The sequence below is a fragment of the Homarus americanus genome, unplaced genomic scaffold, assembly GCF_018991925.1.
Source record: "Homarus americanus isolate GMGI-L3 unplaced genomic scaffold, GMGI_Hamer_2.0 scaffold55640, whole genome shotgun sequence".
In the NCBI taxonomy this organism is placed as follows: Eukaryota; Metazoa; Arthropoda; class Malacostraca; order Decapoda; family Nephropidae; genus Homarus; species Homarus americanus.
The window spans coordinates 1,068,227-1,080,749 of NW_024713650.1; the positions used below are offsets into that span (position 1 = coordinate 1,068,227).

General features: G+C 48.7%; 1 protein-coding gene across 1 annotated transcript; it reads left to right on the forward strand.

Annotated features, from left to right (window-relative positions):
• The first annotated feature begins 7,715 nt into the window (after positions 1-7,715).
• Positions 7,716-11,086, forward strand: LOC121872624 (cellular tumor antigen p53-like). Its single transcript, XM_042375533.1, has 7 exons — positions 7,716-7,753; positions 8,187-8,978; positions 9,083-9,263; positions 9,567-9,750; positions 9,845-10,031; positions 10,315-10,389; positions 10,811-11,086. Exons 2-7 carry the CDS (start codon positions 8,862-8,864, stop codon positions 10,967-10,969), a joined length of 903 nt encoding a protein of 300 aa, XP_042231467.1. The 5' UTR covers positions 7,716-7,753; positions 8,187-8,861; the 3' UTR covers positions 10,970-11,086.
• Positions 11,087-12,523: the final 1,437 nt, after the last annotated feature.

The window sequence follows — 12,523 nt, forward strand, 5'->3', positions numbered from 1 at the left end:
GGCGGAGAACGCTTATGTCATGTCAAGTCCGCATATACAGTGTGATATATTAAAATTACTATCGATAGGTTATATATATATATCGGGGGGTTCTAACCTAACCTAACCAACTAACCCAACCCAGCCTCACCTAACCTGTGTGTGACCCAAGGCTGGACTTGCTTCATTATTATGTTAAGTGGTGAGAAATGGGGAGGGAGGGAGAGAAGAGCAGGTGAGGAAAGGATGAGAAATGGGTAGGAGTGGAGGGAAGGAGAGGAGGAAAAGGGAAAGATGAGCCAGAGAGAGAGACAGGAAGGGGCAGGAGGTGTGGGGAGGGAGGAGGGAAGGACGAGGGAGGGAGGGGAGGGAGGAGAGGGAGGAGGGATAGACTCACTAAATTGTTACGTCAATATCAATCGTGTAAAATGAGTAACATGGTTAAGTGGTGTGGAGAGAGAGAGAGAGAAGAGATGGATAGAAGGAAGGGTGGGAAGGTAAAGGGAGGAGGAGGTAGGGTAGAGGAGGAAGGGAGAGGAAGGGGAAGGGGGGAAGGGGAGGGGGAAGTTGGTGTAATCAGTATATTAGTAAAGTGCTCAACCCCTCTCTCCTCCCCCATTCCCCTAAGACCATTAACCACTTGGGTCAACACACTGCTATTCTAATCAATTAAAATACTCAAATAATAATAATCGTAAATTAATATAAAAAAACAGAGGGGATAAGTCAATAGATAAACACCGATGACGTCATAAGATAAACAACGATGACGTCATAAGATAAACAACGATGACGTCATAAGATAAACCATATAGAGACAACGAGAGATTAGACCTTATTTACCTCACTTATATACCTTTCTTGATGGCGGGGTCATTAACAAGTCAACGACCTTTGTTTGTTTCTCCCTTAACTACGTGGTTGTATGTAAATTTGTCTTCTTCTTTTTTTTTGTTTGTTGTCTTTTCTTTACTTTGTGTCTGTCTGTCTGTGCTTTTTTGTGTGACTGTAATTTAGTAAATCTCTCACACACACACACACACACACACACACACACACACACACACACACACACACACACACACAGACACACACACACACACACACACACACACACACACACACACACACCGTTGTTTGTCCAGGTAAAGTGTCTCACCTTCATTATCCACTGGAGAGGCGGAGGAGGGAGGAGGAAAGAGGAGAAAGGGAGAAGGAGGAGGAGGGACCACCATCACCATCACCACCACCACCACCACTATCACCACCACCATCCTCAACACCACTACTCACCACCACTATCACCACACTCCCACCACTTTCACTACCCTACCACTCACCACCACTCACCACCTCACCCACCACTCACCACCACTCCCCCTCCCACCCACCACTACCACTATCACCACCACTCACCACCACTCACCTCACCACCACCACCTCACCACCATCACCACCACACAAATCAGGAATAGAATAGTTCCTTCGTATTATTGGTCTACCTGCAATCATCATGACTACTACCACCTGTGTGTTTACCTTCACACTATCACCATAACAATCACCATAACAATCACCATCACCCCCAGTAACCACAATCACCATCTCGTGTACAATAACGATGTTGACAATGAGGAGAGGTAGTGGAGGGGGTGATGAAGGGAGGAGGAGAGAGTGGGGGGTGATGAGGAGGGGAGGGAGAGGTGGGGGTGATGAGGGAGGAGGGAGAGGTGGGGTGATGAGGAGGGAGGGAGAGGTGGGGGGTGATGAGGAGGGAGGAGGTGGGGGGTGATGAGGAAGGGGAGGGAGAGGTGGGGGGTGATGAGGAAGGGAGGGAGAGGTGGGGGGTGATGAGGAAGGGAGAGAGGTGGGGGTGTGAGGAGGGAGGGAGGTGGGGGGTGATGAGGAGGGGAGGAGAGGTGGGGGTGATGGAGGTTAGAGGGGGTGGGGGAGGGAAGGAGAGGAGGAGGAGGAGGTTGTTAGTAATCAGAGTGATGGCCAGGCTAGAGAACACCTCCCTCCCCCTCTCCTTTTCCCCTCCTACCCTCCTCACCACGTGGCCATGTTGACACGAGGTAACAGTCTCTCTCTCTCTCTCTCTCTCTCTCTCTCTCTCTCTCTCTCCCCTTCTCCCCTGCCTCCCCATCTCTCTCTCTTCCTCTCTCCCTTCCCTCCCTCTCTTCCCCCTCCTCTCTTTCCTCTTCCCTTCCTCTTTCCTCCTCTTCCCCTTCCCTCTCCCTCCTACCCCCCTCCCACATTTATCACGGTTTGCTTTCGTTCTCATTTATCGATTCTTCCTATTTTTCCCTCGTCCAGATTACAATAGACAGAAGGCGTGGGAAGCGACTTACACACCACACACACACACACACACACACACACACACACACGTAATCAGTAAACACAGGCAGTAAAACGTACAGTGTATAACCCAATTACCTCCTACCAATTTCTTTGTGTTTACTACCACTTACCTATTACACTAGTAGTGGTAGAGGTGATAGTAATAGTGGTAGTTGTGGTAATTATGGTGGTGGTGGTATGGGTAACAATGGTGGTATTGTAAGTGATAGTGGTAGTAGTGGTAGTATTAGTGGTAGTAGTGGTAGTATTAGTGGTAGTAGTGGTAGTAATAGTCACTGGGACACAGGTACACACGGACACTCACACACGGACACACAAGATGGCGAGAGGGAGCGAGGTGTGAGGGCCTACCAGTCTCGTATTATTGGAACGCTGGGCTATGGGGGCTGGGCTGAGGAGGCCTGCCTGACTGGGTAGGGAGGGCTGCCTGACTGGGTGAGAAGGCTGCCTGACTGGGTAGGGAAGGCTGCCTGATTGGTAGGGGGCTGACTGACTTGGACAAAAACGCATCAAATAGGCTTTTTCCGGTCTGACAACAAACAATGAAAGCCAGACAGTTAGTTTCATGCCGACAACTACAGCCACGTTAGGTGTCTTTCAGCGGCTGTTGGCCATTCACGTCGCTGTCAGGGCTCTGGGGGGGCAGGGTGGGGCGGGGTAGGGTGGAGATGAAAGAGGTTGTCACATGATCATTTCTGTCTCTGGGTGTAATGTGGGTGTGATGGGTGTAGTATAGGCGTGAAAGACTCCTTTAGGTGTAGTCTGGGTGTACTGTGGGCGTTAGACTCATCATCAGCGAACAGAAGAAAATTTTAAAGCTATCTTGAATGCGTTGTCCAGTGACGTCACACCATAACACCGCGCCATTGATAAGTTGTCATTGAGAGCTACAACACGCATCAGTAAACACAACCCACATTTACATAATATTAATGAATATTTTACCGAGGATGAATAAAAATTGTTAGACAGCGTGTAAATTGTGATGAAAGAGGAGATAGAAGGATAGATAAAGGATGTTTGCTACGAGAGAAGATGATCAACATAATAAAGTCGACGAATCACGCGAGAGTTAAGAAAAAACATAGTCACGGAAATAGCATTCGAGTATGATATTATTATTTTCCTTTTTAATTCATATTTTTCGTGAATTTCGAATACTTGTCAGACATATGATAAGGATTTTCAAGGTGCTCTTACTTGGCTGCCAAAACTCTCCTCCTTCGTACAACGGCCATGAATGAGAAAAAGGAAGGAATTTCGCGCGGTTGTGAATGCTCCTCTGATCACGAACGTAAACAAAAGAATGACAATGACAGACGATAAATGATGCATTATATCCATTCACAGAGCCGTAGAGAGAAGAATATTCCATTATTTGAGACATTCTGGAGAGATTAGAGATAGAGATAGAGAGATAAAGAGATGGTTGAAGAAAAATGGAACGAGATGGTGAGGTTTTGGACGCAGTGTTTGGGTAAGGCTGGGCACGAGCCATATACAGTGGTGATTGAGGCAGTACAGTGGGCCATTGTTACTGTCCCCTGCTGCCCACGCCCACACCTGTTGCCCACCCATACGCCATCCTCTTACCCACCCACACCTCTTGCCTACCCACACTCCCACCTATACTACCACACGCCCATCTAATAACCTCCCCCACACACACATACTCCTGCAAACGACCTATGTATAAACCCCACAATCAGCCCATATGCCCACCCACACACCCACGCGCCACCCAGGTATGGATTAAGAAGCTCTGTGTTCCCGGGAGCAGGTAGGTGGGTGGGTGGGGTGGGGGTGGGTAGGTAGGTGGGTGGGTAGGGGTGGGCTAGGGTGGGTGAGGGTGGGTAGTGGGTTGACAAGGCTCTCTATGTGAGATTTTTGTGAGTGAGAGTAAGTCAATGTTAGCCCTGGGTAATGTTTCTCTCTCTCTCTCTCTCTCTTCTCTCTCTCTCTCTCTCTCTCTCCATCTCTCTCTCTCCATCTCTCTCTCTCTCATCTCTCTCTCTCTCCATCTCTCTCTCTATTTATCTCTATCGCTGGTACACACAAGCATTTGAAGACAAGCATTAAGTTAAACATACGAACGGACGGACATATGAAAGCCATCCATCCATCCATCCATCCATCCAGTCACTTAACACAGGCAGCCAGATCCCCTCTCATCCATCACCATCCATCCCTATTTCCACCGGAAGTTGAAGGGTTGTAGCGGAAGAGGAAAGAAGAGAGAATTAGCAATTACCTGGACACACGACCCACAGGTGAGATATACAGGTGATCTCTCTCTCTCTCTCTCTCTCTCTCTCTCTCTCTCTCTCTCTCTCTCTCAGACTTATTGGGTGTCCCTCTATAGTTGGTCTCGATAATTCCGGGTCGCGCTAGGGCCTCGGTTCCGTTCAGTCCGGGTCACGTTCCAGAGCTGGTCTCGTTAGCTCCGGGTCGCGTTCCGGCGTCGATCTCAATAACTCCGGGTTACGTTTCGGCGCCCTGACACACCTGCTGGATGACGTCACGGATGACACACGCTAGAGCAACAGGATTCTGGAGAGAAGAAGAAGAAGAGAGAAGAAGAGAAGAAGAAGACTAAGAACACACACATAAATATCCATACAATAACCACCCCCCCCACCGAGAGTGAGTTTCCAAGTCGTCAATAAGTGTAGCCAAGGTCAACAGGTAAGGGAGGGGGGAGGGGAGCGGATACGTGCACCTGGCTTCTCATTAACGCGGCTTACCTGTGATTTACCTGATTCACCCACTGTTTGGATACGCTTCTTTACGCACGATTCCCGCCACTCAGGGAAATGATTCGGAATAGAGTTTGTGAGATGGAATTGAGTCTATCTATCTATCTAAATATCTGTCTTTCTATCTATCTATCTATCTATCTAGCTATCTATCTATCTATCTATCTATCCATCTGCGTGGGGATACATTATACAGCGTGGGGATACACGTCACCTGGCGTGGTTGAATGAGAAGATCCCATTATTACAGGTAGGCAGCGTGATGCTCCTGCCGTGCCTCCCCTCTCTCTCCTCTCTTCCTATCTCTCCCTCCCTTCTTCCTCCCTCCTCCCTCCCCTCCTCCCTTCCTTCCTTCCTTCCTCCTTCCTTCCCTCCCTCCCTCCTCCCCTCCCTCCCTTCCTTCCTCCCTCCCTCCTTCCTCCCTCCTCCCTCCCCTCCCTCCCTCCCTCCCTCCCTTCCTTCCTTCCCTCCCTCCCTCCCTTCCTTTCTTCCTTCCTTCCTCCTCCCCTCCCTTCCTCCCTCCCTCCCTCCCTCCCTCCCTCCTCCCTCCCTCCCTCCCTCCCCTCCACACAAAGAATCATTTACAGTGATTTTATTACATCATTATATTGTGTTAAGAGGAATTCGGCTCGACGCTGGCTCTCTCTCTCTCTCTCTTTCTCTCTCTCTCCTTAAATACCGACGTGTTGTGGGTCTCTTTACTCCCTCATTTACTCTTTCATTTACATATAACTTACACTTATTTACACTCTCATCAATCATCACTGAACAACTCTAAAATACCAGCACTGGAACCCTCTCCACCCGCCCACACCCCACTACCCCCACCCACACCCCACTACCCCCACCCACCACCCAACCTCCCACACCCTAAACACACGCCTACACCCACCCCCCACACACCTACACCCCACTATCCACAACCTCCCCACCCACCCCCCCACTAACCCACACCTACCAACCCCCCATTCCCCCATTTATTACAGTGTGACGACAATGACGTCACCGATCCTCAGCCACAACACTGTTCATTCATATCGTGTGTAACTGATCAGCTGACTCAAACTCATACACACACATACATACATACACACATTTACATACACATACATATACACACACACACACACACAAGCACACATACATATATTATTTTAGAATAATTAATAAACCGGAGAGAGAGAGAGAGAGAGAGAGAGACTGATAACCTCAGAGATGAACGGTTCCCAATAGTCATTTGTCTTGGAGGGTAGGAGCTGATCCCTCTGATAGGAAAGTGTCAGCCGTCAGCAGCGTTAACCCCTGGCTGACACACAAATCCCCCTAGCTGACACCTCCACCTTGGGTGACACAGTCTCCCTTTCTATATCTCACTTAACTGTATCTGTATTAACCATTGCCTCTCTCTCTCTCCTCTCTCTCTCTCTCTCTCTCTCTCTCTCTCTCTCTCTCTCTCTCTCTCTCTCTCTCTCTCTCTCAGGTAAACAGACACACACCTGCCGCTTGCCCCACTAATTATATGTTAATCTATTCACACAAATCACCTCATGTTATTAGTCAACGGTTATTGAGTAATTATTCCACCTACAAATTCCCTCTTTCCCTCGTCAGCATGCTAGCCTCGCAAGCGAGCGGACCCGGGTTCGATCCCCGGGCAGGGTGCAACTATAGGCAAGTTTCTTTACGCCATTTGCCTCTGTCTACCCAGCAGTAATTGGGAACCTGTATGTTAATCGATTTGCTGATGATATTCCGGGGTAATGGTTAGCCAGTGCAGTTGGCGAGTTGTCCGGTCTTCTCGGACTATTCCATGACACTGGGTCACGCAGCTCGTTCACTCAGGGTGTGGTTGTTGTGTTGGCGACAGCTTCTACACCTTAAACGAAATGACGCCTAGGTGGCCCTTGGGCCGGTCATCCTCGTTACACGAGGGACACCCATACATAGTCTCCCCAAGCATAACACAGGTCTATACACGGGAAGAGTTATAGTCAAACTCACAGCACAGGAGTAGAGGCAACAGAGGAGTCATATAGATTGACAGAAGGTTATCAGCTGAGATAAGATAAGGCAGCGGGAAGATAGGGCAGGAGAGAGACGGCTTATAAAGAGTCATTTATAACAGTAGTGTGAATGAAGGCTGTGGTATGGTGGTGTAGTGGTGTAGAGGTGTAGAGGTGTAGTGGTGTAAGGGGTAGACAGCTTAAATAACAGCAATGGGTAGACAGCTTAAAGATACGGAAGCCCTTGAGGAGGATTCACAGGAGAGACAACAACAACAACAACAACAACAACAACAACAACAACAACAACAACAGGGCCATGTACAACAACAGCAGGGCCATGTACAACAGCCTGGCATGATACAACCGCAGCAGCAACAGCAGCTACAGCAGGGCCAAATACAACAGCAGGGCCATATACAACAGCAAGGCCATATACAACAGCAAGGACTAATACAACAGCAAGGACAAATACAACTGCAGCAAACACAACAGCAGCAACAGCAGGGCCAAATACAACAGCAGGGCCATATACAACAACAACAAAGCCTAATACAACAACAACAACAACAGGGACATCAACAACCACCACCACTCCATCATCACAACCAACAACAAACAACTCACTTCCTACAACAACAACAACAACAGGTAATGTCTCAAATCCTTACAATAATCCTTAAAAACAAAAACAAAAGCTATCGTTACTAAAATGGCCGCCGTGTATCGAGGTGTGGCTTGAAGAACTGATCAGCTGAGTCAAACTTGAGGAATGTTTGTGTTGTAATAATAATAATAATAATAATAATAATAATAATAATAATAATAATAATAATAATAATAACACTCGGGTCACGTGACAATGGTATAATAACAAATACAAAATGAATAAAACGAAGCCTTATAAAAAATATCCATTACTGATAACACAAAAAGCTGACGTCAGTAGGAGATAAGTTGAGAGGGTATACGTGTGTGTGTGTGTGTGTGTGTGTGTGTGTGTGTGTGTGTGTGTGTGTGTGTGTGTGTGTGTGTGCCATGGTTCTATACACAATATTAAATGCCATGTACCTTTACTTTACAGCAAGACTCGTCGGACCTACAACAACTGTCAAGCGAAGATTTGGCGTCGGTGGGCCTTGACGTCACCCTCGCCGCCCTGCCCACCCACGAAAGCCACCCACTAACACTCGAACAGGCAGGCAATCACCTATACACTCTACATACACCAAGCCACCGAGGACCCAACCTGTCCCAACCACAGTCCATCTGGCAACCAAGTCAACCCCTCCCCCACCAAGCCAATCACCCCTTCCCCCAGCAACCCAGCCACACCCTCCCCCAGCAACCCAGCCACACCCTCCCCCAGCAACCCAGCCACACCTTCCCCCAGCAACCTAGTCAACCATACAGCTACATTAGTGTCCCGGGTGTCTCCCACGGGACCGGGCAGCCACCCAGGGGCGCCTCTGTCCACTACAGAGCTCCGGCATCGACAGAGGGCCGAGAGGGGCACACGGACTACACACCATGTCCTAGCGGCCGTCCCGGGGGCTCCCTGGCCCTCTACACCCCGCCTAACAAGGGCGCCCTCAGAGCCAACAACCACCTCTCCAGGCTCCTCCCATCTCCGGGCGGCAGTGGTTGGTCCACTCTCGTCAAGGGGGACGTGAATGGTGACTCCCTCAGCCACTTACCTCCTGGGGGGTGGTCTAAGGGGGGCACAAGCGTGGACGCCCTAGACGAGTTGAATGCAGGGATGGGTCAAGAGCCCCCCAGAGGCCCCCCAGTGGCCCAGTTCCCCCAGAGGAATGTTTTTAACGGCATCTACGGCCTCCACGTCACCTTCCCCGGCCAGTCCCCCAAGCTGGTGGTGGTAAGTCTCTCTCTCTCTCTCTCTCTCTCTCTCTCTCTCTCTCTCTCTCTCTCTCTCTCTCTGTCCTCCATGCCCTCACTAACCACCTCCTGGTCTCCACACAGAGTGAAGAGGAGGGCGGTGGTCGTCGCCTCAACACAGAGATGGGTCACGTGATCACCCTGGTAGTCCGACACACAGCTGACCACACCACCGTCATGAGGTTCTTGTTAGTGTTCTCCAAGGACTCAGAGACGTCCCAGCCCGTCCACCCCTGCAAGAATCATCAGGACCTAGCCCATCCTTGTAAGTCCTAGCAAGTCCCAGCCCATCCTAGTAAGTCGTAGCAAGTTCCAGCCCATCCTTGTAAGTCCTAGCAAGTCCCAGCCCATCCTAGTAAGTCGTAGCAAGTTCCAGCCCATCCTAGTAAGTCCTAGCAAGTCCCAGCTCATCCTAGTAAGTCCTAGCAAGTCCCAGCTCATCCTATTAAGTCCACAGGTCCCAGGTCACATCTAGCATTATCTTAGTACTACTCTATTGATCCATATATCCTCCTATCATTACCATCACCACCATTACCACCGTCACTACCACCATTACCTTCCCCAGGGCACATGCTGGTGGTGGAGGCAGGGGTAGGACCACCAGTATGGGAGGAGGAGCCTCACCCCTCCCTGGTAGTCACTCCCGCACCGTCAGATCGGGGAGAGTACACCGTCCAGCTCAAGTTCCTCTGCCGTAACTCCTGCATCACGCGGAAGGACCTCACGCTTGTCTGCCAGCTCGAGCGAAGGTGAGGGTGTGTGTGTGTGTGTGTGTGTGTGTGTGTGTCTGTGTGATGAAGACTCTCTCTCTCTCTCTCTCTTAACCTAACCTAACCCTAACAGCGGGGTGGTAGTGGGTCGAGACTGCCTCGCGGTCAAGATCAGCGCCTGTCCTAAACGCGACGCTAACATCCAACACCGCAAGCACCCGCACCCGCAGCCGCAGGAACTACCCCCTAGCAAGCATCACAGGGGAGCAGGGGAAGGACATAGAGACAATGCCGCCAGTACCTCTATGGACACTTCCCTTGTGAGTAAGATGAACACTTTCCCCGTTGAATTTACCCCAACCTAACCTGATATATTTTGTGGTTTAATATATGATAAATTAACCAAGTAGTAGTAGTAGTAGTAGTAGTAGTAGTAGCTATTGGGGGAGGCTGGAGGCCATATTAAAAAAGTAATAGTAATAGTAGTAGAAGTAGTTTTGTTGTTGAAGTAGTAGTAGTAATAGTAGTAAACAAGAGTAGTAATAACAACAATACTACAACAACAACAACCACGACACTCACCACTCTCTCCTGGGCCAACAGAGTGACACAGGCGACTCTACCGACAGCATAACCGGCAGGAGTACTACTGACGTGGCTGACGGGGCACAACAGCAGGTCAGTTCCTATACGTCTGTCTTCTTGTGTGTGTGTGTGTGTGTCTTGTCCTGAGCACACAACACCTCTACTTGTCTAGTTGGTGAGTGTGTCGGAAGCTTACCACACGTTCATCACATGCATGTCTGGGGTAAGAAACGACGATGTGTGTGTGTGTGTGTGTGTGTGTGTGTGTGTGTGTGTGTGTGATTTTATCCCCGCGTGAAACAATTTCCTGTATAAGATTAGAGAGAGAGATAGAGATAGAGAACTGAGTCAGAAAGAGAGAGAGAGAGAGAGAGAGTACCCAGAGACAGACAAGGATAGAGACAGAAAAACAGAGGGTTAAAAAGAGAGAGACAGGGAGAAAGTGACCCTCAACTAAACAAACCCTCTAAGCTATTACTCTCCCCTGACCTTCCCCCTTTCCTCCTTGTGCCAGGACGTGGGCGGAGGGGGCGTGAAGGAGGCGTTGGAAGCTGCCCGCACGACCGCCCACCTCGTCTTCATGGAACGAACCTACAAGGAACAGCATCCCGAAGATCACCAGGCAGCGGAGGCCGAATTTTCACAGTGGTGGAGTACCCAGGCACCCACGTAGAGAGGGATTTTGTTTTTTTCACAGTGAGTGGGATCCCATGGAGGGGGGGGGGGTCATATCATCAAGGAAGGATATCATCGAGAGGGCTATTCACTGAGAGCTAGATGGTGCTCCCCCCCCCCCTCTCTTCTCCTCACCCCTCTCTCCCCCCTCACCCATCTCTCTCTCTCCCCTTACCCTGCAGCCCCCTAGTGACCGTGATAGGTAATATACAGCCCCATTGTTCCCGGGGTTCGAAGTCGTGTTCCCTGCCACCCAGTTGATACATGTCACCGTGAGCCAGGGCAACACACGCTTCCCCCCCTGTAACACATCAGTACGTGTCCAACCGTGTACTTTGGAGGTTACAGGGGGGAGTGACACTGTATTTTGTATGGGAGAAATTACCAGTATTATTTTAGTACTATTTTAGTTACAGAAAGGAGTGATTATGTATTTAATTTGTACTGCTGTAGTGAAAGTGCCAATTGTTATGCTATTTATATATACAAGTTCTATTATAATTTTTTTGTTCCAAGTGTTATACCAATATCAGTTCAGAATAACAGACTCTTAATATATGAAAATTAATTCAAACGTGAACTCTTTCAATTAATCCATCTCAAGACTTACACGAACACAACAAGCTAGACGGATTCTCAGCAACAGAGCACATGACTCCAACACAGTACACGCTGATCAGACTCCGTAATGACTCGTCAATAACAGAGGCTAAGGAGAGACTCTCACCTAAATAAACATCAATAAATACTAAATAAACAACAGTAAATTCTAAAACTGTTAATAAATCCTTAAATTTACTTTCTACGCTTGAGGGAATTAGTATTTCTTTGCGCACGAACGCCACCAGACGGCAGTAATGTGAACTATAATTTGCCTTGCTGGTGACTAGTGAGTTATCGTTCAGTTGTTCACCTACAACCCTCACGTGCGGCGTCACACTAGCGAGCGTCACATAAACAAGTGACCTTTTTTACTCTTAGGCTCAGGCGCGAAAGGCTAATTTTCCCGACAAGTTTCGGTGGCGTCACAAATCTTCCCAGCCAACCAGGGCGTAATCAGCTGACAAACCCAGTGACATCACGAGCCTTATCCACCAATCAGGGTGTAATCAGTGGACAGGTTCGGTGACATCCCGAGCCTTATCCACCAATCAGGGTGTAATTACGCCAAGCACCTGTGTAGTGGCGCGCCTCACTCCTAGAATACTAATGATCTTTATCACCTTACCGTCCCATTTGCGTTCACTAGCTTTCGGACGATTCCTTCTCACATAGGACAATTATTATATCTCACATCCTCTATCCTTCTATCCCAACTATCCTAAAACTACAAACAACAATACAATCTTTTACAACACTAAAATGTCTCAAACTAAATTTAAGCGACGTTCCAACAATGCCAATAACTCCCTAAATCCTAAAGGAACGAGATGGATGAACATAACCATTCTTTTAAGATATAAGACAATTAGATATATCACAGGTATGAACATCTCCCCTGCTGAGTTAGGTGTTTGTCTATGTATATTGTCAGTAAAAATTAGCAAAGAGG